This window comes from Diaphorina citri, unplaced genomic scaffold (genome assembly GCF_000475195.1).
Source record: "Diaphorina citri unplaced genomic scaffold, Diaci psyllid genome assembly version 1.1 scaffold291, whole genome shotgun sequence".
Lineage (NCBI taxonomy): Eukaryota > Metazoa > Arthropoda > Insecta > Hemiptera > Psyllidae > Diaphorina > Diaphorina citri.
The window spans coordinates 164584-191906 of NW_007377727.1; the positions used below are offsets into that span (position 1 = coordinate 164584).

A 27323-nucleotide genomic window follows, 5' to 3' on the forward strand; every position below is an offset into this window, starting at 1 on the left:
TATGCCCGATAACGAATAGTAATAATATGGTTTGCTTTTATTGGGCATAAAAAAAAAGAAAAAATACAATGAGTAGTATTATTACAATGAGCCCCGCCTATTTCTTAGGGATATTCTTGGATATATGTACAATAACGCGCCTATTTTTTGGGAATATTATAACGAACCCGCGACATTTTGGTCATATGTATAACACCCCGGCCTATTTCTTCGGGATTTTCTTGGACATATTATAACAAACAAACCCGTGATATATTAGTCATATCCCGAACCCTGCGGCCGGTCTATTTCTTGGGCGTGTTATTATAATCGACATACACCCTCACGACCTCTCCCGAATATTTCCGCTGTGACGGCATAAAATAGAAGTCTGGCTGCAGCTGCGGCGAATCTGATGACGTCATAAGTGACTTGCTTGGCCGCTGGTGAGTGTAGTAGCCGCCCGGGTGAGAGGCGAGGCCGTGGTTGGACGAGGCCTGGCGCGGCAGAGAGTAGGTGTTACCTGCGGAAACGAGGGGGAAGGGTTAGATAATAATAATAATAGACTCATGAGTGGAAGGCAACCACTAGGCGAGGTTAACGCCTTAGGCGTTCTCTACCACCTAACCCTTAGAGCTCCATTATTATGTGGTCAAATCTAAATAATAATAATCTATTAATTTACTAAACTTAAAAATATTTTTGGTAACAATCAGGTTACAATTTGGTAGCTTTAATTGGAGGGGATGAATTTAAGGATTAAGTTTCTTAGAAGATGGTAATTGATTCTTTAACAGTATCGTTATATTTGGATTTTGGATTTATTTTAGTTCAGTATCGTTTTATAGATATGAATTCTATTTTTATGAATTAAGTCCAGTGTTGCCAGATTGATCCTCCCAAATTACCGTACACTGTTAGAAAATTTGAAAACTGCTAGAAATATCGTACATTTTTACTTCCTGGCAGTGTTGCCAGACTGGTCAGCTGAGATTACCGTACAATTTTGCTGAAAATACCGTACTTTACCGTATGCCACATTTATAAAGTCGTACATTTTTGTATAGTACCAGCAAATTACCGTACATTATCATATAAAACTCATTACGGTACACATTATCGTACCAAAGCTCGAATACCGTACAAATACGGTAATTACCGTACATCTGGCAACACTGGTTAAGTCTCTCCGAATCTATCTACTCATTCTCGAATACCGTACATCTGGCAACACTGGTTAAGTCTCCGAATCTATCTACTCCTGGCCTCGTATGAACTCACCTTATGCTGCGTGGGCGGATGCCTCAGGGTTTTGTACAGTGTGCATCCGGCTTGGATCAAAGCCACAAACTACCAAAGCTCGAATACCGTACAAATACGGTAATTACCGTACATCTGGCAACACTGGTTAAGTCTCTCCGAATCTATCTACTCATGGCCTCGTATGAACTCACCTTATGCTGCGTGGGCGGATGCCTCAGGGTTTTGTACAGTGTGCATCCGGCTTGGATCAAAGCCACAAACACTAGAGCCGCAATACAACCGAGTACAATGTACAACTTGGTGGCTGAGACGAATATACCCGCGCCGCCCTCCTTACTCTCATCTGATAGGGTGGATGTAACTGTGGGAGAGAAAAATAGAAAACATTAATTATTTTTTTAAATCTTAAAAAGTAGACTCACGACTATCACGTTACGTGAGCTCACGTGACGTGAGTACAATGTATAACTTGGTGGCTGACACGAATATACCCGCGCCGCCCTCCTTACTCTCATCTGATAGTGTGGAGGTGACTGTGGGAGAAAATTAGGAAATCATGAAACCCACAAAATCCGCTTTTTGGACTTATCTACAGTCTGAAACGCACTCCATCCACTAGAAGGGGATTTTTTTTCTTTTTTTTTAAGAGGTTTGATAGAGGGAACTGTAACTGCTATGGTCTTATCGTCCCGAAATCGAAGAGAGAAGGAAGACAGGATAGGAGAAAGCCAGCCGTTCCGAGAACGAACATTATCCCATCAGGATAAAATCCGCCCCGGGCGGGAATCGAACCCGCGGCCTAGCGCTTACAAGGCAGACGCACACTAGAAGGGGAACTATATAGCATTATCAGCTGCGTTGAAGTAAACAATTTCTGTGGATCAATGAGCAGCTGTAATTTAGAAGTTATTAGAAATCTTTTTTGGCTAACCCTATTATACTATACCTACGTGTGCAACTTTCCCCATCCGTGGCACAATCTCCGGCTTTTACGGATGGGTATACCATTTGTTGAATATTTATTTAATTGAGAGATTTGTACCGAGCAACTAATAAATGAAAACTTCGTAAATAAAATAACTCCTACACTTCAATTCCAAATATCTCGAAACAAGGTCCCTATGTATGGCTTAGTCCGTTCTTCCTCTCAACCCCTCAAATATGGGTATTAATGTTTCCCAGTGATTTTTTTTTTTTTTTTTTTTTTTTAAAAAAAAGATGAGTGTTCCACCGCCGTTCGTAGCAATGGAACAACTGCTACATTAGACGCTTGTGGCCTGTGTCGTAGCATGCCCATCCCGTATGCCTCTCATCAGATGGGCGGGAAGAGACACAATACTCCCCATTTAGGTGCTGGGTCAACACGAGAACACCAGAAAGTAACCCGTTGAAATATTTGCAACAATCGAAAACGAGTACACCCTTTCTTTCCACCCTTTGATTTTGTATATATATATTTTTTTTAAATGTCATGATAACAATATTCTGTACATCAAGGGTGGGGTGGTAGAGAATGCCATAGGCATTAACCCCACCCTTGATTCAAACTGTTATTTTTTTTTTAAATTATTATCTACTGATACCATTATGTTTACCATCATGGGGTATGTATCTCGTAAACCTAAAGTCTTCGATCTAATTGTTTAATAGATAATAAGTAATAATACATAATAATACATAATAATAATACATAATAATACATTCAAGTACAAATTTTTGTCGATGGTGGATTGAACCCGCACCTTCTGCATGGGGCCAAACGGCAAGCGCGGTTAATCTCTTACCTTGTACGGGTTCGAAAACCAAATATGCCGGATCCAGTGTTAGGGCTCCGACTCTTCCCGCTGTCACGGTTGAGTTGAGTACCTCCTCAGGTGATACCATGGGCAGTAAGGCTCTGCCTCGCTCGTAATTGCCTTCATCTAGTTCCAGACTCATGCGAGCGATCACGTTGTCGTCATCCCTGGAAATGGGTCAGAGAGGGTTAATTTTGAGGAAGAACTGAAGGAGTACGAGTACGAATTAATACGAGACAGAAGGGGTTAAATTTGAGGACATGAGAACGAAAAATTTTAGTTACAAGATTTGACCCAAACAAACAAAATTACAAACAGAGATCTCAAGTTAAGTAAAACCATGTAAAAATGCAAATGGGGTCCTAATAGAAATTAGAACAGTTGCGCTTACTTGGGTTATGTTTCAAAAAGCAGGAAAAATGAAAAACAGCGGAATTTTTCTTTTTATTCTACGACTTCTAGATCCCGAGATGAATCGATTAAAAAATATCGGTAAATCGTGAACTCTGACGTCACGGCATACGCTCCCGTAGCGCGTACACGATGACGTCACATCAAATGTCCCGAGCTAGGAGAGAAAAATAGAAAACATTAGATAATTATTTTTTAACTCTTAAAAGGTAGACTCACTACTCTATCACGTCACGTGAGCTCACGTGACGTGAGTACAATGTATAACTTGGTGGCTGACACGAATATACCCGCGCCGCCCTCCTTACTCTCATCTGATAGGGTGGAGGTGACTGTGGGAGAAAATTAGGAAAACATGAAACCCACAAAATCCGCTTTTTGAACTTATCTACAGTCTGAAACGCACTCCATCCACTAGAAGGGGATTTTTTTTAAGAGGTTTGACAGAGGGAACTGTAACTGCTATGGTCTTATCGTCCCGAAATCGAAGAGAGAAGGAAGACAGGATTGAGTTATTTGGTGTAGTGTTTGGGGACTTTATGAACCCAATATTTAAATCGGATGAAAATAATTTTGACTGTCGAGTGGGTTATTTGTTATTTGGTGAAGTGTTTGGGGACTTTATGAACCCAATATTTAAATCGGATGAAAATAATTTTGATTGTCGAGTGGGTTATTTGTTATTTGGTGCAGTGTTTGGGGACTTTATGAACCCAATTTAAGTCGGATGAAAATAATTTTGATTGTCAAGTGAGTTATTTGGTGAAGTGTTTGGGGACTTTATAAACCCAATTTCAGTCGGATGAAAATAATTTTTGATTGTCGAGTGAGTTATTTGGTGAAGTGTTTGGGGACTTTATGAACCCAATATTTAAAGGATGAAAATAATTTTGATTGTCGAGTGAGCTATTTGGTGCAGTGTTTTTCGGGGGTTTTAGAATCGTACATTAGAATGGGGACATTATGAACGCAATATTTAAAGGATGAAAATAACTTTGATTGTCAAGTGAGTTATTTGGTGAAGTGTTTTTCGGGGGTTTTAGAATCGTACATTAGAATGGGGACATTATGAACGCAATATTTAAAGGATGAAAATAATTTTGATTGTCAAGTGAGTTATTTGGTGAAGTGTTTTTCGGGGGTTTTAGAATCGTAGCGTGGGGTCGTGACGCGGGTTAAACTCAGACTGAATGGGGGCCCAATGACCCCGGGTGTAAATATAGGCGGCCTGATGAGCGCTATAGTCCTCCTGGGGCGGATATTGCGCCCGAATGGGGATCGAGTACACCCTCTGTGAAAACAAGGGGCGGGTAGAATAGAATAGATTAATAGAATATTAATTTGATAAGGAGAACCAAAAAGGCAGATATATTTTGCAGAACTTCAAAGACCCACAGAACTTATTCCTGGAGCGGGCACTTCAAAGTTCTCCCCCAGCTTGACTAGTTTAACCTCAACGTTGTATTGCAGGCGGGGAGGTGTTGGGGCACTCTGCCAGTCCTCTTCTGCAAATGAAGAGAAAGTTTCAATGTGAATTTAAAAGTAAAGTCAACGCGGAGGACAGAAGGGAGTGGAAACTTTTCGATCTGCAAAAAATTGGAGAAACCCCAATCTTGAAACCACACCACCCATCCAGGTGAAACGTGAATCATGAAACCCGTACATAAGGTTAACACACTGGTGAAACCGAGTTTCATGAACCTCACTGGTGCATTGACATATGGAACAGGTTTCACTAGGGTGCATTGCGCATTATGCTTTTAAATTTTAAAATTTGAATCCTGTCTTCTTCTTCTTCTTCTTCTTCTTCTTCTTCTTCTTTTTCTTCGCCTTTTTCCGTGTACAGACGGGGTTGGCGTTTTTCGTCAGCCTCTCAATCAGCCCTAATATTTAGAGTGATTGCTCCTGTAAAGTTGAATAAAGGTTTTTTTTATTTTACAACAAAGTTGACCCAAAAGTCGGAACACGTTTATTTCCTAATGGTTCACGGAAGTTAACCCTGATAACTGCCTCTCACCTGCCAAAATATCCAAAAGACTCGGTCGAAAACAACTTTACCAGTTTTTGGCACAAGGAACCTCTTTATCGCCTCTATCATTGTACCAGTGTATCATTAATAGATTAACCCTTTGCTCACCTCTGGCACAGTTTCGGAAGCACACCCTTTGCGACGAGAAGGCAGGAATGACCTCGTGTTTTCGGATCTTCTTATTGACCGGGTTAAACGAGCCTCCCTTAATGGGGAACATCAGATACAAACACTTGTCATCCGTGAAGGAGAAGTCCTTAGAGTCTTGCGTGATACGTTTGCGTTGGAACGAGAGTGTGGTGATACCTGGGGAACAGAGGGAATGGAACAGTTAGACAGAGGAACGGAGAAATTGGAACAAATAGAGAGTGGAGCAAGAGTGTGGTGATACCTGGGGAACAGAGGGAATGGAACAGTTAGACAGAGGAACGGAGAAATTGGAACAAATAGAGAGTGGAGCAAGAGTGTGGTGATACCTGGGGAACAGAGGGAATGGAACAGTTAGACAGAGGAACGGAGAAATTGGAACAAATAGAGAGTGGAGCAAGAGTGTGGTGATACCTGGGGAACAGAGGGAATGGAACAGTTAGACAGGAGGTACGGAGATAATGGAACAGTTAGAGAGTGGAACGGAGATAATGGAACAGTTATAGAGAGTGGAACGGAGATAATGGAACAGTTAGACAGTGGAACGGAGATAATGGAATAGTTAGACAGGGGAAAAGAAAAATTGAAACAAACAAAAAGTGGACCGGAGATAATGGAATAGGTATGTACAGGGGAACAGAGAGATTGAAACAAATAGAAAGTGGAACGGAGATAATGGAATAGAGAAATTGAAACAAGTAGGAAGTGGAACGGAGATAATGAAATAGTTAGACGGTGGAATAGAGAAATTGAAACGAAATGGCTTTTTCACAACTTTTGTGTGACAGCATCATCCTTTGAAATCAATTTCCATATTTCAATAATCTTTTCACACTGGTAATTATGCGACTGGTTGATTAAAGTAGCTACTCAATTGTCCTCACGAGGCTGCTGAGTGCTCCCCGGGAATTAGCAACCAATCAGTCACTCACCGTCTACTGTAGATCCAGAAGCATTGGTGACATCTTGACTAATATCCAGCAGAGGAGATGTGTATCCTCCTATCCAGGTGTCCATGAGGAATGGTCTGCCTGAGTTGTCCACCCAACCTAAGATGGCGTCCGTTTGGGACTGAAATAAAAATAACAGTGCTTTTTTACTTTCCTTATCCTATAGGAAGGAAAGTAATGTATTCGGGTCAAATTTTCGATGGTCAGATTTTAGTGTCAAAACACGTTTTGAGGTCCCTAGAGCCTAAATCCAAAGTTTCAAACACGTTTTGAGGTGCCTAGACCCTAAATCCAAAGTTTCAGCCATTGGTGTGTGTGTGTGTGTGTGTGTGTGTGTGTGTGTGTGTGTGTGTGTGTGTGTGAGAACGGTAAGAGCTAGAGACTTGAAATTTGGCATGCAGCTGTCAAATATGACAAGGATGCGACACGAAACTTTCGCTTAAGATCGGTGCAACGCTTGGCGGTATTTTCGAACGGTAAGAGCTAGAGACTCGAAATTTGGTATGTAGATGTCAAATGTGACAAGGATGCGACACGAAACTTTTGGATAAGACCGGTGCAACGCTTGGCGGCATTTTTATCGCTTTTTGGCGGTTTTCGGTGTAATTTAACAATATCTCGGGAACGGTATAAAGACTTGAAATTTGGTATTTAGTTCACAAATGTGACAAGGATGCAAGACAAAACGTTTGGTTAAAATAGGTGCTCCGGTTGGCGGTATTTTGACCGCTTTTTGGCGGTTCTCAGCTATATCGACTAGGCGGTTAGAGATATTGTAAATGTTACAACAGAACACCCAAATAAGCACCATTCAATAGGATAAGGAAAGTCGTGTGATGTTCACACCAGATTTTTTTTTATACTGCTTGCATAGGACTAAAGAGTCCCTTTAACCCTGCAGTAGTCTACTACATTATTGTGGTCGAATTCTAAAGGGTGGGATTGAATCCACGCCCTTCTGATTACCACAGAATTATATGGTGATATGTCAAAAACACCGATTTTTTGGGGAATAGCAATTGAAAGTTTGACATTCAACACGGTATAAGATAGAGATTTATTTATTTTCACAAACTTACGGATTGGAAAAAAAAAACATTTTTACAAATTTCCGAGATTAATAGGTACCTACTTAAAACTAAGCTTACGTACTAATATTAAAATCTAACGAAGAGAATGGAAATTTAACCATATGTCAATACATAAAACTAAAATATTAAGGTATCTAATAGGTAGGTACGAGCAGTAGATATCTTATATTATAAGAACAAAAACTCATTCACAGTTCACATTTCATAGTTCACACACTGATCGCTCTATCTCGAGAACCACAACACACCACCGAGGCAGGTTAGGTTTCAATATGAATTTAAAAGTACAGTAAACGCGGAGGACAGAAGGGAGTGGAAACTTTTCGATCTGCAAAAAATTGGAGAAACCCCAATCTTGAAACCACACATCCCATCCAGGTTGTGGTGATACCTGGGGAACAGAGGGAATGGAACAGTTAGACAGAGGAACGGAGATAATGGAAAAGTTAGACAGGGGAACGGAGATAATGGAACAGTTAGAGAGTGGAACGGAGAAATTGGAACAAATAGAGAGTGGAGCAAGAGTGTGGTGATACCTGGGGAACAGAGGGAATGGAACAGTTAGACAGAGGAACATCCAGGTGAAACGTGAATCGTGAAACCCGTACATAAGGCATAAAGTTAACACAGAGCAGTGCACACTGGTGAAACCGAGTTTCATGAACCTCACTGTGCATTGACATATGGAACAAGTTTCACTAGGGTGCATTGCGCATTATGATTTTAAATTTTAAAATTTGAATCCTGTAAAATTGAATAAAGGTTTTTATTTTACAACAAAGTTGACCCAAAAGTCGGAACACGTTTATTTCCTAATGGTTCACGGAAGTTAACCCTGATAACTGCCTCTCACCTGCCAAAATATCCAAAAGACTCGGTCGAAAACAACTTTACCAGTTTTTGGCACAAGGAACCTCTTTATCGCCTCTATCATTGTACCAGTGTATCATTAATAGATTAACCCTTTGCTCACCTCTGGCACAGTTTCGGAAGCACACCCTTTGCGACGAGAAGGCAGGAATGACCTCGTGTTTTCGGATCTTCTTATTGACCGGGTTAAACGAGCCTCCCTTAATGGGGAACATCAGATACAAACACTTGTCATCCGTGAAGGAGAAGTCCTTAGAGTCTTGCGTGATACGTTTGCGTTGGAACGAGAGGGTGGTGATACCTGGGGAACAGAGATAATGGAACAGTTAGACAGTGGAACGGAGATAATGGAACAGTTAGACAGAGGAACGGAGAAATTGGAACAAATAGAGATTAGGGTGAGGATCATATGAGTTGTCATGGTGAGGCTCATATGAGTTGTCAGGATATCGATGAGTATGTGTGTGATATGGATATCCTCCATATCTGTTATATGGATATCCTCCATATCCATATGGATATGGATATCCTCCAAAATTACGTGTCCGCCTTACACGAGAGCTTCCCGAATACCTTCCTTGGTCATCCATCCGGAAACTAACCACACGCAACGTGACTTTACGTGACATATATTTTTTTTAAGAGGTTTTGACAAAGGGAACTGTAACTGCTATGGTCTTATCGTCCCGAAATCGAAGAGAGAAGGAAGACAGGATATACCTTCCTTGCCTTCTTGATGCTCTTCTACTTGTTCTCTTTGTTTTAGATTCCATTTTATCTATATATTTCCTTTCTTCTCTTGTTAAGAGTTGTGGATGTATCAGTGCTTTTTGTTTTAATTCGGTCTCTTCCACTGCGCTCAAATTGTGAAATCCCGTGTTTGGCATGGTACTCCTGTTATCTGTGCCAGCATATTTCCTTTCTTCTCTTGTTAAGAGTTGTGGGTGTATCAGTGCTTTTTGTTTTAATTCGGTCTCTTCCACTGCGGTCAAATTGTGAAATCCCGTGTTTGGCATGGTACTCCTGTTATCTGTGCCAGGAACATAGATAATGTCAGGAATAATAGTCCTTTGGCCATATATATTCCATTCGTCACCAATATTATTTTTCCGAATAGGAAAATTCTTATCCATGGTGAATTTCGGTGCTATTTCTTTGTAATACCCAGAAATTTGGTGACGGGATTTGAGTGTGAAAATTGTCTTGCGTTAGTGTTACTGTTGAGGCATTTTGTGTCATAACCTCCATCATATCCTCCTCCAGAAGAACCTCCATCATATCCTCCTCCAGAATACCCATCATATCCTCCTCCAGAATAACCTCCATCATATCCTCCTCTAGAAGAACCTCCATCATATCCTCCTCCAGAATACCTATCATCATAACCTCCTCCAGAATAACCTCCATCATATCCTCCTCCAGAAGAACCTCCATCATATCCTCCTCCAGAATACCCTCCATCATATCCTCCTCCAGAATACCTATCATCATATCCTCCTCCAGTATACCCATCATTTCTTGGAGAATAATCATTGTCGGGACCGTACGAATGATCATTATCTGGACCGTACGAGTGATCAGTATCTAGATCGTACCTATGATCATTATCTGGACCGTACGAGTGATCAGTATCTAGATCGTACCTATGATCATTATCTGGATTGTACCAATCTGGACCGTACGAATTATGATTATCTGGAATGTACGAACGATCATTTTCATCTAGATCGTACCTATGATCATTATCTGGAATGTACCAATCTGGACCGTACGCATCAGAACCTCCATCATATCCTCCTCCAGAAGAACCTCCATCATATCCTCCTCCAGAATACCTATCATCATATCCTCCTCCAGTATACCCATCGGAACACGTAGTCTCAACATCGTTATTTGCGATAGAAATTAGTTTGGAAGGAATACTGTTCTTGACAGCAATAAGCACTCCTCCTAATTCAGTACGTATGGCCATATTCGAGTTTCGATTATATTAAAATTAAAACTCACCATTTTGTGATCATCCGAGAAGCCAATCCCGGTCCACGTGGTGGTATGTTTCGTGGTAATCGTGAACGCCATCTCATCCGTCTTCCCGACGTAGCTCCACCTTTGAAATTGAAATGGATTTTATTGATCAATCAATTGTTACATATATTATTATGAAATATATACAACCAATACCTAACTGTGGTACATTTGATCAAAAGTCATTACCTATACTGTTTATATATATAAAAAAAGAGGAGAGAAAAAGAATCAGTAATTGACCGAACGATAGTGAGGTCTATGTTTTAACTCGACCATTTTGCATTCAGTTTAGATGTTTATTTGTTTGAATGTATGTTCCGCTATAACTCCCGATTGCCTGGTCCGATTTTGATGAAATTTGGTACACATCTTCCTTGGATCAAGACACGTCGATGCTTGGTGTCCCAGGTCCAATTTTGGTTACAAATTTTTTTGGTTAATAGATAAATTACCGCATTTATGACCCTCGTATACCCTTGAGTTCTTTCTATCCCAATTCTTGGTAAATCTATCTATTATGTTTTGAAAAAGGTCAACCATTCTTTATATCTTTTGAGGGGTTGTAAAATAATAAAACCTGTTCTTTGTCCTCTTAATTACGTAACACGTACCTACATATAGGTAACTTCTTTCCTATGTATTTCCATACCATGTGAATAATTGTATTTTTTTCCTTTTATTTTTAAATTTAAGCAAGGTTTATTATTTTATAAAATGTACACCTATTTTGTACCGAATACATAAGACCTTGTTTAGACTGCGGGAGTAAAGGGACTTTTCAGTCTCATTCTGGCAGGATACACAGAGTATATTCTAATCAATTCTATTCTAATTGCATTCATACACACATTCGTCTCAGCTTGGCAAAAGAGTTTGAGTGAGGTCTACAGTCCACAGAACTACTATAGTGATAATAATAATAAAGAAAGGTCTGAGGAACTAATAGTTATGGCCTTTTTGTCCTTACTATTTCCCAGAATTCGTTAATAGAATATATGCCATATTCCATCAGGAAGTTCTTTAATGTCTGCTTGAATGTATTTGTGTTTTCTATAGTTTTTATTCGAGTTGGTTTGTATTCTTGAATGTATGTTTATACCTGGCACTATATTCACAATCCGCCCCTGCGCAGCCCAGCGGAGTTGACCACTCCCCTCGGAGGGTGGAATGTGATTGAATGTTGAAGCTGTAGTGGTGGTTGTGTGTCCCCATGTATTCGTTGTTTGAGGGTATCGGTTTGTTTGGGGTGTGAGTGACCCTGTATAATTGTGATTGGAAACTGGTAATCCCTGTGTATAGGTAGGTGTTCTTTAAAATTGAAATGGATTTTATTGATCAATCAATTGTTACATATACGAAATATATACAACCAGTAACTATGGTACATTTGATCAAAAGGCATTACCTATACTGATAATAATAAAGAAAGGTCTGAGGAACTAATAGTTATGGCCTTTTTGTCCTTACTATTAAACTATTTCCCAGAATTCGTTAATAGAATATATGCTATTTTCCATCAGGAAGTTCTTTAATCTATTTGTATTTTCTATAGTTTTTTATTCGAGTTAGTTTGTATTCTTGAATGTATGTTTATACCTGGCACTATATTCACAATCCGCCCCTGCGCAGCCCAGCGGAGTTGACCACTCCCCTCGGCAATAGTTGAGCTTGGGCGTTTGGGTTTCAGCCAATCGCAGATCAGGAGAGGAGGAAGGGGCGGAGTCAGAGCCCGGAGAAGGCACGCTATTGGTCGACGCGGCCCCGGGGGCGGGCTGGGCGTTTGGTGATTCTGAAATAAAGTGAACAAGTTTTTGAAGACCAGTTCCTAGTTTCAAAGCCACTTTGGAAAAAGAAAGCAGCAGCGCGATTGCCTGGATATACTCATCCATCCGGAAACTAACCACGCGCAACGTGACTTTACGTGACATAACTTCACTATCCATTTGGGGCTGCTCTCAGAGTAAGAATAACATAGAGAGAGCGTTTGGGGCCAAAACGAAAGACACTTTTCAAATCGAAGGTTATATATCAGCTGATTTGGTACCAGTGCCGGACCATGAATAATTTCCTGGGTAGGATGATTTTTACAGAAATTTTGAAACATTATTTCTGTAAAGTCGACCATGTTATTTCTCTTATAGGGGAAGGGGAGCACCAAAAATGATTAATCTCGAAATTCAGACCCAAAATGGAGATTTCAAATTCTCTAGTTCTGAGGCTGTTTTCGATGTGACGGCCAAAATTTAATTCTTTTCATAGGGATACCTTAGGGACTCACAAAGTCTAGGAACAATCAAAACCACCCTGGTGAAATATGCTAAAGGAAAGCTCTACCAGGAGAACCCTGCCACTTAATGGTGGGTCCAGACTTGTGCAATGTAACGTGCAATGCAATGAAATTCGTTAGTTTGGACGTGTTTGAGAAAGTTGCAGCAAACGTTTGTGGGTATCCGAGAGGTTGGCGGTTTGATTTCAAATTCTCTAGTTCCGAGGCTGTTTTCGTTGTAACGGCCAAAATTTAATTCTTTTCATCGGGATACCTTAGGGACTCACAAAGTCTAGGAACAATCAAGACCACCCTGGTGAAATATGTTAAAGGAAGGCTCTACCAGGAGAACCCTGCCACTTGAGAGAAAGCCACAACATAGTAAAAACTTACCCTTGGCCCAAATCACATGCATAATATCATTCTCAATGGAATGGTCTGTCGGCTCGTGAGAAATGAGCTTCTTCCTGTAAAATTGAATAAAGGTTTTTTTTATTTTACAACAAAGTTGACCCAAAAGTCGGATCACGTTTATTTCCTAATGGTTCACTGAAGTTAACCCTGATAACTGCCTCTCACCAGCCAAAATATCCAAAAGACTCGGTCGAAAACAACTGTACCAGTTTTTGGCACAAGGAACCTCTTTATCACCTCTATCATTGTACCAGTGTATCATTAATTGTACCAGGGTTCGATCCCAGCCGAGGTATGGAATTTTATCCTCATTTATTTGAGATTTTGACCACATAATAATAGAGCTCTAAGGGTTAGGTGGTAGAGAACGCCTAAGGCATTAACCTCGCCTAGTGGTTACCTTCCACTCAAGAGTCTATTATTATTATTATTAATCGATTAACCCTTTGCTCACCTCTGGCACAGTTTCGGAAGCACACCCTTTGCGACGAGAACGCAGGAATGACCTCGTGTTTTCGGATCTTCTTATTGACCGGGTTAAACGAGCCTCCCTTGATGGGGAACATCAGATACAAACACTTGTCATCCGTGAAGGAGAAGTCCTTGGAGTCTTGCGTGATACGTTTACGTTGGAACGAGAGTGTGGTGATACCTGGGGAACAGAGGGAATGGAACAGTTAGACAGTGGAACAGAGATAATGGAACAGTTAGACAGAGGAACGGAGAAATTGGAACAAATAGAGAGTGGAGCAAGAGTGTGGTGATACCTGGGGAACAGAGGGAATGGAACAGTTAGACAGAGGAACGGAGATAATGGAAAAGTTAGACAGGGGAACGGAGATAATGGAACAGTTAGAGAGTGGAACGGAGAAATTGGAACAAATAGAGAGTGGAGCAAGAGTGTGGTGATACCTGGGGAACAGAGGGAATGGAACAGTTAGACAGAGGAACGGAGAAATTGGAACAAATAGAGAGTGGAGCAAGAGTGTGGTGATACCTGGGGAACAGAGGGAATGGAACAGTTAGACAGAGGAACGGAGAAATTGGAACAAATAGAGAGTGGAGCAAGAGTGTGGTGATACCTGGGGAACAGAGGGAATGGAACAGTTAGACAGAGGAACGGAGAGATCATATCCTCCTCCAGAATACCCATCATATCCTCCTCCAGAATACCTATCATCATAACCTCCTCCAGAATAACCTCCATCATATCCTCCTCCAGAAGAACCTCCATCATATCCTCCTCCAGAATACCTATCATCATATCCTCCTCCAGAATAGCCTCCATCATAACCTCCTCCAGAATAACCTCCATCATATCCTCCTCCAGAAGAACCTCCATCATATCCTCCTCCAGAATACCTATCATCATAACCTCCTCCAGAATACCTATCATCATATCCTCCTCCAGCATACCCATCATTTCTTGGAGAATAATCATTGTCGGGACCGTACGAATGATCATTATCTGGACCGTACGAGTGATCAGTATCTAGATCGTACCTATGATCATTATCTGGACTGTACCAATCTGGACCGTACGAATCATTATTATCTGGAATGTACGAACGATCATTTTCATCTAGATCGTACCTATGATCATTATCTGGAATGTACCAATCTGGACCGTACGCATCATCATTTTCTGGAATGTACGAACGATCATTTTCATCTATATCGTACCTATGATCATTATCTGGAATGTACCAGTCTGGACCGAACTTATTATCAATATACGAACGTTCATGAGCATCAGGCTTAGGATCAGGATTAGGATTAGGATTAGGGTGAGGATCATATGAGTTGTCATGGTGAGGCTCATATGAGTTGTCAGGATATCGATGAGTATGTGTGTGATATGGATATTGGCTGGGATTGAACTCACGCCTTCCTGTTTACCAGGCGAGCGTCTTGACCACTACACCACCAAGGCAGAGTTATTTCAAGTGAAATAAGACGATTAATGACACATAATGCTTACCGTAGAAGTTAATACTGGTAACACCACGTTGACTTCCATGGCCGTGATATTTGAGTTCGTCAGGTTGATAGAATTGCTTGTAGCTTGCCTGATCCTTCTCCAAGCCACCATTAATGACACATAATGCTTACCGTAGAAGTTAATACTGGTGACACCACGTTGACTTCCATGGCCGTGATATTTGAGTTCGTCAGGTTGATAGAATTGCTTGTAGCTTGCCTGATCCTTCTCCAAGCCACCCAGTATCATCATCATCATCTATATCGTACCTATGATCATCATCTGGAATGTACCAGTCTGGACCGAACTTATTATCAATATACGAACGTTCATGAGTATCAGGCTTAGGCGGATCAGGATTAGGGTGATCCAAGCCGCTCTTGGGGAAGTGATTGTACTTGCCAATCTCTTGACCTGTGAATAGATTAAGGATTGTAAAATCATGATTTAGATTTTTAGATAGATTGGATTATGGATTGTTTTAAAGGATGATATTTAAAAACATTGGCAGGGGCGGTAGGCGACACATTGTCTGGCTGGGGACTTTAAACAGGGAGGATGCCAACCTGAAATTTCCCTCGCTAAAGAAATAGCAAAGGTTGAGTGCGAAGGGCATCCAGTCGTTTATTATTATTATTATTTCCTCCAGAAAAACCATCATCATATCCTCCTCCAGAAGAACCTCCATCAAACCCTCCTCCAGAAGAACCTCCATCATGCCACTTGAGAGAAAGCCACAGAATAGTAAAAACTTACCCTTGGCCCAAATCACATGCATAATATCATTCTCAATGGAATGGTCTGTCGGCTCGTGAGAAATGAGCTTCTGTCACAAAATAGTAAAAACTTACCCTTGGCCCAAATCACATGCATAATATCATTCTCAATGGAATGGTCTGTCGGCTCGTGAGAAATGAGCTTCTTGCGGAACACTATAGTGGTGACACCATCCTTCTCGTAACCCATGGCGGCGGTTAGATCGTTCTTGCCGCCCCAGAATGTGTCCTGACGGGGAGTCGAACTGGGGACATAGGAATTCAGGTCAGATTAGAAAGGGCAACATTGGAAAATGGGGCCGTTTTTTCTTTGTTGGTGTTGTTGTTGTTGTTGGTGTTGGTGTTGTTGTTGTTGTTGTTGTTGTTGTTGTTGTTGTTGTTGTTGTTGTTGTTGTTGTTGTTGTTGTAGTTGTTGTTGTTGTTGTTGTTGTTGTTGTTGTTGTTGTTTCCCGGCGTGGCGGGGCCGAAGTTTTTTCAACTCTGTGCTTGGTGTTCGGGGTGCACTTAGCCTCGAGAGGACAATTGAGTAGCTACTTTAATCGAGTAGCAACCAGGGGCGACATTACAAGTCAAAAGAAACGAGGGTTAGATCGTTCTTGCCGCCCCAGAATGTGTCCTGACGGGGAGTCGAACTGGGGACATAGGAATTCAGGTCAGATTAGAAAGGGCAACATTGGAAAATAGGGCCGTTTTTTCTTTGTTATTGTTTCCCGGCCCGGCGGGGTCAAAGTTTCTTCGGCTCTGTGCTTGGAGTTCGGGGTGCACTCAGCCTCGAGAGGACAATTGAGTAGCTACTTTAATCGAGTAGCAACCAGGGGCGGCATTACAAGTCAAAAGAAACGAGGGATGATAAATGTGATGATTGAGTAAATGAAAGTAATACTTTAAATGCTGTGATATCGACAAAAGTTGGTAAAAGGCTCTGCTTTACCGCAAAGAATTCATGAAGGGATGATAAATGTGATGATTGAGTAAATGAAAGTAATACTTTAAATGCTGTGATATCGACAAAAGTTGTGAAAAGGCTCTGCTTTACCGCAAAGAATTCATGATTGATTAGTTGTTTGGTTGATTGATTAAACAAATGAAATCAGTAGAGGCAAATTCGCTTACCGGTCTCTGGTGTAGTAATCCCAAACTCTGAAGGAACTCCCGCGAGCAGTACCGATAACAATATCAGTACAGTCCATAGGGTTGAAGTCATGCTTAGGTGTGTATGCGTTGAGAATTACACCTGAGATGAGAAAAAAAAGGGTTGAAATGGTAATAAGTGGGGTAGAATGGACAGCATTCAATTCCCCCCATTTTATACCGATTCCCCCGATTGCAAAATTTGAAGCCAGAAGGGTATGGTTCTATTCCCCCGATAGAAAAAAAAGGTATAGTTCTATTCCCCCGATGAACAAAAAATGAAAAACATGTTTTAATTCAAAAAGTAATAAAAATTATTCCATTTATTTAAAAGAAGTAAAACAGAAATCAAAAATTATAAAGAAAAACATCCGCAACGTTCAGGAAAAATGATTCACCCAGGTTTTTTAAGCTTGGCACACAGTGAGTCAGTCAGTCGTAAAATAAGCGATTTTCAAACCGTTTTTTCTACCCCTTCCGGTAAAGCTAGAACTTCGGAATTTCGCAGGCATCATAAGGAAGTATAGCTTAAATAGAATATGGTAATGGTGATAAAATTACTTTTTATTCAACAAAATTAACACATGAAAATAATAACACATGCGAATTTTCGGAGCCTGGCATACACTAAAGGAGAAAAATGATGCTCGAGAAAGGGGGGAGGGGGGCGAGCGAATTTTGGGTATCTGGCCTACAGAAAATCAGAAAAATGAAGCTACCCCCTTAAATACGGCCCTGTATATGTGACCAACAGTCACCGACTAAAACACTTTATATAAATTTCATACATACCTACCTACACAAAGTTAAAAGTAAGTTCACAATAAATTACACAGTGAATGAAATTCAATGCATGCGATTTTCAGCCCAAAAGCAACATATTAATAAGCCATGCAAGGAAAAAGTGCTTAAAACTTACCATTTTAGAAAATAGAAACTAGAAGCTTAGGAAGATCTTGTACCTCATGCGTTTTCATACTTACCTCAATTCTGTTGATGCTTTGTAAAAATTTGAGCCAAAATTTTAATACATAAAGACCACTTAAAGAGGAGAAATAGAAGTAGAGAAATGATGAAAAATCGTAAAAAGAAGTCCGTAAATTAGGAGGAAAAAAAAAGAAAAACGAAAAATGTCGCAGAATTTGAGAAGAAAAGGAGAGAGAAGAAACAGACAGACATTTTTTTTTTTTTTTTTTTAAGAGCTTTGTGAGAAGAAAAGGAGAGAGAAGAAACAGACAGACATTTTTTTTTTTTTTTTAAGAGCTTTGACAGAGGGAACTTTAACTGCTAAGGTCTTATCGTCCCGAAATCGAAAAGAGAAGGAAGACAGGATAGGAGAAAGTCAGCCATTGCGAGAACGAACCTCATCCGTTTAGGATAAAATCCGCCACGGGCGGGAATCGAACCCGCGGCCTAGCGCTTTCAAGGCAGACGCGCTACCCTCCAAGCTAACTAGACTGGCTGGATCAAACCAAATTTCATGCGAGGAAACGACCGTACTGCGAAACGTCAAGAATTTGAAGAAACACAAACACAAACACACACAGAGACGAGTATTTACACATCGGTTTGAAGTCACACAGAATATTTACATAAGTCGAGCACACATTAGAGTTTTTGAAACCAAAATTAACGTCCCATCAATTGAACTCTTAAACGTTATTTGACCATAACTCGTTTTTGCTCATGCGCAGAAATGAGTTTTCTCCAAATAACGTTCAAGAGTTCAATTAAAGCTAATTTCGGTTGAAAAAACTCTCTATTACCTTTCTTGGCTGTCGAGGAAGTGTGGTCAACATGGGCCCCATGATCGTGATTATGGCCACTGTGATCATGGTCGTGATGGTGGTCCGCTTTTCCTTTGGGTGCCGATTTAGGCGCCGCCCTTGATTCAGGTTCGCTCTTTGGTTCGGTTTCAGATTTAGGCTCAGGTTCTGATTTAGGCTCAGGCTCAGATTTTGGCTCTGGTTCTGATTTAGGTTCAGGCTCAGATTTAGGTTCAGGCTCAGATTTAGGTTCAGGTTCCGATCTAGGCTCTGGTTCAGATTTAGGTTCAGGCTCTGATTTAGGCTCAGGTTCTGATTTAGGCTCAGGTTCAGATTTTGGCTCTGGCTCTGATTTAGGTTCAGGTTCCGATTTAGGCTCTGGCTCTGATTTAGGTTCAGGCTCAGATTTAGGTTCAGGCTCTGATTTAGGCTCTGGCTCTGATTTAGGTTCAGGCTCAGATTTAGGTTCAGGTTCCGATTTAGGCTCTGGTTCAGATTTAGGTTCAGGTTCAGATGTAGGTTCAGCACTTGATTCAGGCTCCGATTTAGGTTCAGGCTCTGATTTAGGTTCTGGTTCCGATTTAGGTTCAGGCTCACTCTTAGGTTCAGGCTCAGATTTAGGTTCAGGTTCAGCGGATGAATCTTCATTAGCATCTACAATTGTATGATACAAAGAGAAAAAAAAAAGGGTGCCGAGTCATAACAGTGCAAAGGGTGCAAAAGATAGAGAAAGAAGGTGGAAATTGTACTGAACTACTGAAAGCCTGTTAGGAGAAATATTACTGTGTGAACAAGCGAAACGAGGTGTCAATATTTGGGAGGAAAAACAAAAGTGCTTATTTATAACTTTTCGGAACGGACCTTTGGGCTGTTACTATTGTCAAATTCTCAAACAATGTTGAGGTTAAAATTACCTCGGCCGGGATTAAACCAATGAAAGCAACGGATTGTGAGCCTCATTTTTCAACAGTGTCTGTACCAGTGAGGAATTTTATTAATTAGTTGATTTATGATCTTGTTTTACTGGCAAACACTAAACAAGACCTTGTCACACTTCTAGAAAACTTGCACGAAAGCTCCATCAAGTATAACATGAAAATAAATATAAACAAATCTAAAATAATGTTGGTCAGTAAGAAGGCAAATAGAAGAACCCCAAAGATAGAGATTGATAACCAAACCTTGGAAGGAGTGAACAACTACAAATATCTTGGGGCAAACATAAGCTCCGATGGAAAAAGTGATGATGAAATAAAGAGAAGAATAGCAATTGCCAAAACATCATTCTGGAGACACAAAGAAATAATGAGACGCAACATATCTAGAAAAACAAAACTTCGTCTACTCCAAACCTACATATTCTCTGTGATGTCATATGGGTGTGAATCCTGGACTTTGAAAGAGGAAACCAGCAGAAGAATTAACTCATTTGAGAATTGGTGTTACCGAAGGATGTTAAAGGTTAGCTGGAGGGATAGAATCACAAACTGCGAAATCCTTAGACGCATGGGGAAAACTCATTTTGAATGGCTGAACATCATCCGAGAGAGGAAAATCAAATTCGCTGGACATGTGTTGAGAGGATCTAGTGGGGAGTTGATGCTGGATGTGATGGAGTGTAACATGGAGGGCACGAGAGGGAGAGGCAGGCCGAGGAGAATGTGGTTCCATAACATCAGCGAATGGCTCGGCATGACATTCACCGACTGCAAAACACTGGCTCAAGACCGACAGCTCTTTCGCACAACAACTAACCTGGCTTTATCAAGTTTGGCTACCATCGACATCGATGATGCTACTGAATGATGAAAGATGAGTGTTTCACCGCCGTTTTTATTTCGTAGCAATGAAACACTTGCTACATAGACTCATGTAGTCCGTGTCGTAGCATACCCATTGTCCATACTATAGTAGACCTCTCTTTAGATCAGTGGTTCCCAACTGGTGGTCCGCAGACCACCTAGTGGCAGGTTTCAGGTGGTCCGCGAAGCCGTCCAATATATATAATTTTTTTCCTACTCCTGTAAATTTTCGGTTTTCCGTTGAAGATAACAAGCTGTTTTTTGCTTTGAACAAGCTGTTTTTTGCTTTGAACAAGCTGTTTTTTGCTTTGAACAAGCTGTTTTTTGCTTTGAACAAGCTGTTTTTTGCTTTGAACAAGCTGTTTTTTGCTTTGAACAAGCTGTTTTTTGCTTTGAACAAGCTGTTTTTTGCTTTGAACAAGCTGTTTTTTGCTTTGAACAAGCTGTTTTTTGCTTTGAACAAGCTGTTTTTTGCTTTGAACAAGCTGTTTTTTGCTTTGAACAAGCTGTTTTTTGCTTTGAACAAGCTGTTTTTTGCTTTGAACAAGCTGTTTTTTGCTTTGAACAAGCTGTTTTTTGCTTTGAACAAGCTGTTTTTTGCTTTGAACAAGCTGTTTTTTGCTTTGAACAAGCTGTTTTTTGCTTTGAACAAGCTGTTTTTTGCTTTGAACAAGCTGTTTTTTGCTTTGAACAAGCTGTTTTTTGCTTTGAACAAGCTGTTTTTTGCTTTGAACAAGCTGTTTTTTGCTTTGAACAAGCTGTTTTTTGCTTTGAACAAGCTGTTTTTTGCTTTGAACAAGCTGTTTTTTGCTTTGAACAAGCTGTTTTTTGCTTTGAACAAGCTGTTTTTTGCTTTGAACAAGCTGTTTTTTGCTTTGAACAAGCTGTTTTTTGCTTTGAACAAGCTGTTTTTTGCTTTGAACAAGCTGTTTTTTGCTTTGAACAAGCTGTTTTTTGCTTTGAACAAGCTGTTTTTTGCTTTGAACAAGCTGTTTTTTGCTTTGAACAAGCTGTTTTTTGCTTTGAACAAGCTGTTTTTTGCTTTGAACACGCTGCTTTTTGCTGTGAATAGGCTGTTTTTTGCTTTAAACAAGCTGTTTTTTGCTTCGAGCAATCTGTTTCCTGCTTTGAACAAGCTGTTTCTATTTTAAAAACAGCTTTTTATAGGTAATTAATGTTAAGTCCAGTGTTGCCAGATCGATCCTCCCAAATTACCGTACACTGTTAGGAAATTTGAAAACTGCTAGAAATATCGTACATTTTTACTTCCTGTCAGTGTTGCCAGACTGGTCAGCTGAGATTACCGTACAATTTTGCTGCAAATACCGTACTTTACCGTATGCCACTTTTGTAAAGTCGTACATTTTTGCATAGTACCGTACTTTTACAGCAAATTACCGTACATTATCGAACGGTAAGAGTTAGAGACTTGAAATTTGGTATGTAGATGTCAAATGTGACAAGGATGCGACACGAAACTTTTGGATAAGACCGGTGCAACGCTTGGCGGCATTTTAATCGCTTTTTGGTGGTTTTCGGTGTAATTTAACAATATCTCGGGAACGGTATAAGCTAAAGACTTGGTATGTAGTTCACAAATGTGACAAGGATGCAACACAAAACGTTTGGTTAAAATAGGTGCTGCGGTTGACGGCATTTTGACCGCTTTTTGGCGGTTTTCAGCTATATCGACTAAACGGTTGGAGATATTGTAAATGTTACAACAGAACACCCAAATAAGCACCATTCATGCGATCACATTAAAATTTCTTGTTTAATACACAACACTAAATATGAGTTTATATGCATTTACAGATCACCCTCTCTGAGAGATATTTAATTTAATGACGATGTGTTGCCTAGATGAATAACCCACTTGTCTACAGGGTGAACAGGAAAAAGGTTACCAAAAGGGTAGATTCCTGAGGTCATTTCCAACAAAAAAAAAAAACATTCATAACTTTTTTTCCTATCTCGCTTAGTTTCCGAGATATTCGCCATTTTGTTTTTTCTTTAAAATAAACGACCTTTTCCCTTGATAAACTACTCAGAACTTTTTTTTTTCCAGTTAAACATAGAGAAAAATGGTTTTCACCAATGAAATCTGCAGAAAATTTACATTAAAACAAGTGAAATTCAGTAGTGAAATTATCTTTTTAGTACCTTTTGGTAAGTTTTTATTTCGAAATTTCCCTGATCAGCATTCTCTTTTAAAAATTCAAAAAGAAATTTGACCTATACAAAAAGGCGCAATCCGACGACATGCAACAGGAAAAATTCTAATCTCTAATAAATAGATGTCAATATCCAGTGCCGGATGGTACAAGTCAATCTCCAGCAGGGGATCAGGTGAATCTGTTACTGTGATATGCTTCGGTTCTAAGTTTGAAAAAATAAGGTCCAAAGTTGAATGCGAGACTGTATTTGATCAACATTTTCTTTTAAAAATTCAAAAAGAAATTTGACCTATACAAAAAGGCGCAATCTGACGACATGCAACAGGAAAAATTCTATTCTCTAATAAATAGATGTCAATATCCAGTGTCGGGTGGTACAAGTCAATCTCAAGCAGGGGATCAGGTGATTCTGTTACTGTGATATGCTTCGGTTCTAAGATTGAAAAAACAAGGTCCAAAGTTGAATGCGAGACTGTATTAGAGATGTGGTTAAATTGTTCAAGATAGTTAAGGGCCAGCCTAGTTAGGCTTAGTTGGTAGTGCGTCTGCCTTGTAAGCGCTAGGCCGCGGGTTCGATTCCCGCCCGGGGCGGACTTTAGATATCGACAAAAGTTGGGAAAAGCCTCTGCTTTACCGCAAAGAATTCATGATTGATTAATTGATTAGTATTGTTTGGTTGATTGATTAAACAAATGAAATCAGTAGAGGCAAATTCACTTACCGGTCTCTGGTGTAGTAATCCCAAACTCTGAAGGAACTACCGCGAGCAGTACCGATAACAATATCAGTACAGTCCATGGGGTTGAAGTCATGCTTAGGTGTGTATGCGTTGAGAATTACACCTGAGATGAGAAAAAAAAGGGTTGAAATGGTAATAAGTGGGGTAGAATAGAATATGGTAAAAGTGATGAAATTACTTTTTATTCAACGAAATTAACACATGAAAATAATAACACATGCGAATTTTCGGAGTCTGGCATGCACTAAAGGAGAAAAATGAAGCTCGAGAAAGGGGGGAGGGGGGCGAGCGAATTTTGGGTATCTGGCCTATAGAAAATAAGAAAAATGAAGCTCCCCCCTTAAGTACGGTCCTGCATATGTGACCAATAGTCACCGACTAAAAGACTTTATATAAATTTCATACATACCCAACGTACCTACACAAAGTTTAAAGTAAGTCCACAATAAATTACACAGTGAATGAAATTCAATGCATGCGATTTTCAACCCAAAAGCAACATATTAATAAGCCATGCAAGGAAAAAGTGCTTAAAACTTACCATTTTTAGAAAATAGAAACTAGAAGCTTATGAAGATCTTGCACATCATGCGTTTTCATACTTACCTCAATTGTATGCTTTGTAAAAATTTGAGCCAAAATTATAAATATTATAATACATAAAAACCACTTAAAGAGGAGAAATAGAAGTAGAGAAATGATGAAAAATCGTAAAAAGAAGTCCGTAAATTAGGAGAAAAAAAAGAAAAACGAAAAATGTCGTAGAATTTGAGAAGAAAAGGAGAGAGAAGAAACAGACAGACATTAAAAAAAAAGAGCTTTGACAGAGGGAACTTTAACTGCTAAGGTCTTATCGTCCCGAAATCGAAAAAAGAAGGAAGACAGGATAGGAGAAAGCCAACCATTGCGAGAACGAACCTTATCCGTTTAGAATAAAATCCGCCCCGGGCGGGAACCCGCGACCTAGCGCTTACAAGGCAGACGCGCTATAAGACGACTGACTTGATTTTCTACTCACCAGGCTCTGCCTTAGGCTCAGGCTCCGAGGTAGGTTCAGGCTCGGATTTAGGCTCCCCAGTAGGTTCTGGTTCACCCTTAGGTTCTGGTTCTGATTTAGGTTCAGGCTCGCTCTTAGGCTCAGGCTCACTCTTCGGCTCAGGTTCTGATTTTGGCTCAGGTTCAGATTTTGGTTCTGGCTCAGATTTTGGCTCAGGCTCAGATTTTGGTTCTGGCTCAGATTTTGGCTCAGGCTCAGGTTCTGATTTAGGTTCAGGCTCGCCCGCTGTCTTCGGCTCAGGTTCGCTCTTCGGTTCAGGCTCCGATTTAGGCTCCGGTTCCGACTTAGGCTCGGCCTTCACGCTCGAATGAGTCTAGGAAATTTTGTTTTCTAACTAATAGACAGATCCCCGATGCACTCTGACGTAGAGCGACTGAGCTATCAGCGAAAAAGAGAGAAGGCTTTGGCCAAGTTTGGTGTGACTTTAATGTAGGCCTCGGCTCTCATGAGTTAATGCCTAAGACATTCTCTTCCATCCAACCCCTAAATTTAGATCGAGTGGATCGGGTACATTTTCATGTCTTGTGATGAAGTGTTTCGCACATCGAAGCGTTTACCCCTTCATGTGAGTTTAATTACAGTTAGTTGTAAAGTAACTTCCCGAGATCAAGAGGCTGTTGATAATTGTGTATGGTTAATAATATAGATCGCGGTTTCGGACATAAGACGACTGACTGAATTTTCTACTCACCAGGCTCTGCCTTAGGCTCAGGCTCCGAGGTAGGTTCAGGCTCGGATTTAGGCTCCCCAGTAGGTTCAGGTTCACCCTTAGGTTCTGGTTCTGATTTAGGTTCAGGCTCGCTCTTAGGCTCAGGCTCACTCTTAGGTTCTGGTTCTGATTTTGGCTCAGGTTCAGATTTTGGTTCAGGCTCAGATTTTGGCTCAGGCTCAGATTTTGGCTCAGGCTCAGACTTAGGCTCAGGTTCTGATTTAGGTTCAGGCTCGCCCGCCGTCTTCGGCTCAGGTTCGCTCTTCGGTTCAGGCTCCGATTTAGGCTCAGGCTCTGACTTAGGCTCGGCCTTCACGCTCGAATGAGTCTCCGGAGCGGTCAGCCCATCGTCGGCTATCTCGGGGAAGTTCTTGCAGGCCGCTGACTCTTAGGCTCAGGCTCACTCTTCGACTCAGGTTCTGATTTTGGCTCAGGTTCAGATTTTGGTTCTGGCTCAGATTTTGGCTCAGGCTCAGACTTAGGGTCAGGTGCAGACTTAGGCTCAGGTGCAGACTTAGGCTCAGGTTCTGATTTAGGTTCAGCCTCGCCCGCCGTCTTCGGCTCAGGTTCGCTCTTCGGTTCAGGCTCCGATTTAGGCTCCGGTTCCGACTTAGGCTCGGCCTTCACGCTCGAATGAGTCTCCGGAGCGGCCAGCCCATCGTCGGCTATCTCGGGGAAGTTCTTGCAGGCCGCTGTCAGACTGCGTGGCCTCCACCCGAGGCCGAGATAGGAGGTTGAGTTGGCCTTCAGGACGATTTCGATTTCGCCTTCCTCCTCGAGGAGTTTCCAGTAGAGCTGGAAGTCCTTGCTGAGTTCGCGGTGGTTGTGGTCCCGCAGGTCCATGATATGGTTCTTTATTGGTAGTCTCCGTGGTCTAGTGGGTATCACACTAGGCTTGCACGCCGGAGGTTCCGGGTTCCACTCCCGGCAGGTTTTTCTTTCGGTCTCGTGATATATGGTTCTTTATTGGTAGCCTCCGTGGTCTAGTGGGTATCACACTAGGCTTGCACGCCGGAGGTTCCGGGTTCCACTCCTGGCAGGTTTTTCTTTCGGTCTCGTGATAGCTCAATTGATATGTCAGAGAAGACTCTCTTAAGCTTTCCCATTTAAGCACCGGGTTAACGTATGGTTCTTTATTGGTAGTCTCCGTGGTCTAGTGGGTATCACACTACATGATTCATCCAGATGAATATGGCAGCAAGGAGTCATCGACCCAAAATGAAAGAACCAATCAGAATGCGAGAACTCCTCTAACAGCCTATTAAGTTCCATTTGGTATGTATAGGCTTAACAGACTTGTTAGCAAACAGGCTGTTAGAGTCTATAAAGAAGGTTGGTGAAACCATTAGTCTCGTGTAAGTTCATTTATGAACGCTTTGAACGTCCAAGGGTCTTTCAGGACAAAACCGGGTTAACACTCTAGAGCCCTGGTTTTGAATAGGGAAGGAGGCACTTAGGAACTATGTATTATGATTTTTTTTTTTTTTAAATTAATATCCGTTGTATTTAATTTATTCTTCTGGAAGTCGAACACTAGACCTTCTTTTTGTCCATGCCATTATCTTAAATTAATCTGTAAAAAAAAGCCACTTATCTGTGGGTTTACTGTGGCCTCCAGACTTAGGGTGGATTTCACCAATATTTTTTCAGTCCCTAGAAGGTCTGTTAAGCTAACAGCCTGTTAAGTTCCATTTGGTGTGTATAGGCTTAACAGAGCTGTTAAGCAAACAGACTGTTATAGTCTATAAAGAAGGTTGGTGAAAGCATTAGTCTCGTGTAAGTTCATTTATGAACGCTTTGAACGTCCAAGGGTCTTTCAGGACAAAACGTTAGAGTCTATAAAGAAGGTTGGTGAAAGCATTAGTCTCGTGTAAGTTCATTTATGAACGCTTTGAACGTCCAAGGGTCTTTCAGGACAAAACTGGGACCCACCCTCACATG

General features: G+C 40.9%; 1 protein-coding gene and 1 long non-coding RNA gene across 2 annotated transcripts; both read right to left on the reverse strand.

The window, feature by feature from the left end:
• Nucleotides 1-26728, reverse strand: LOC103507144. The gene is made up of 19 exons (XM_026822083.1): nucleotides 26679-26728; nucleotides 26034-26319; nucleotides 25440-25674; nucleotides 24635-24844; nucleotides 23599-23719; nucleotides 18899-19572; nucleotides 17115-17235; nucleotides 16077-16246; nucleotides 15604-15639; nucleotides 15357-15464; nucleotides 12161-12353; nucleotides 10544-10643; nucleotides 6558-6696; nucleotides 5587-5784; nucleotides 4841-4954; nucleotides 3695-3781; nucleotides 3027-3212; nucleotides 1434-1603; nucleotides 1-515 (listed from the first exon to the last, which is right to left on the reverse strand). Exons 1-19 carry the CDS (start codon nucleotides 26726-26728, stop codon nucleotides 285-287), a joined length of 3429 nt encoding a protein of 1142 aa, XP_026677884.1. The 3' UTR covers nucleotides 1-284.
• On the reverse strand, nucleotides 8952-9437 carry LOC113466551. Its single transcript, XR_003390919.1, has 2 exons — nucleotides 9257-9437; nucleotides 8952-9109 (listed from the first exon to the last, which is right to left on the reverse strand). It is a non-coding gene; the product is annotated as an uncharacterized LOC113466551 (long non-coding RNA).
• Nucleotides 26729-27323: the final 595 nt, after the last annotated feature.

Coding starts and splice junctions, on each gene's coding strand:
- LOC103507144 (XM_026822083.1), bottom strand. CDS start 26,728: ATGGTTTCACCAACCTTCTTTATAGACTCTAACAGCCTGTTTGCTAAC. Junction 25,675..26,033: donor AGATAGCCGACGATGGGCTG/GCCGCTCCGGAG, acceptor CCTAAGTCAGAG/CCTGAGCCTAAATCGGAGCC. Junction 516..1,433: donor ATCCGCCCACGCAGCATAAG/GTGAGTTCATAC, acceptor TAACCCTTCCCC/CTCGTTTCCGCAGGTAACAC.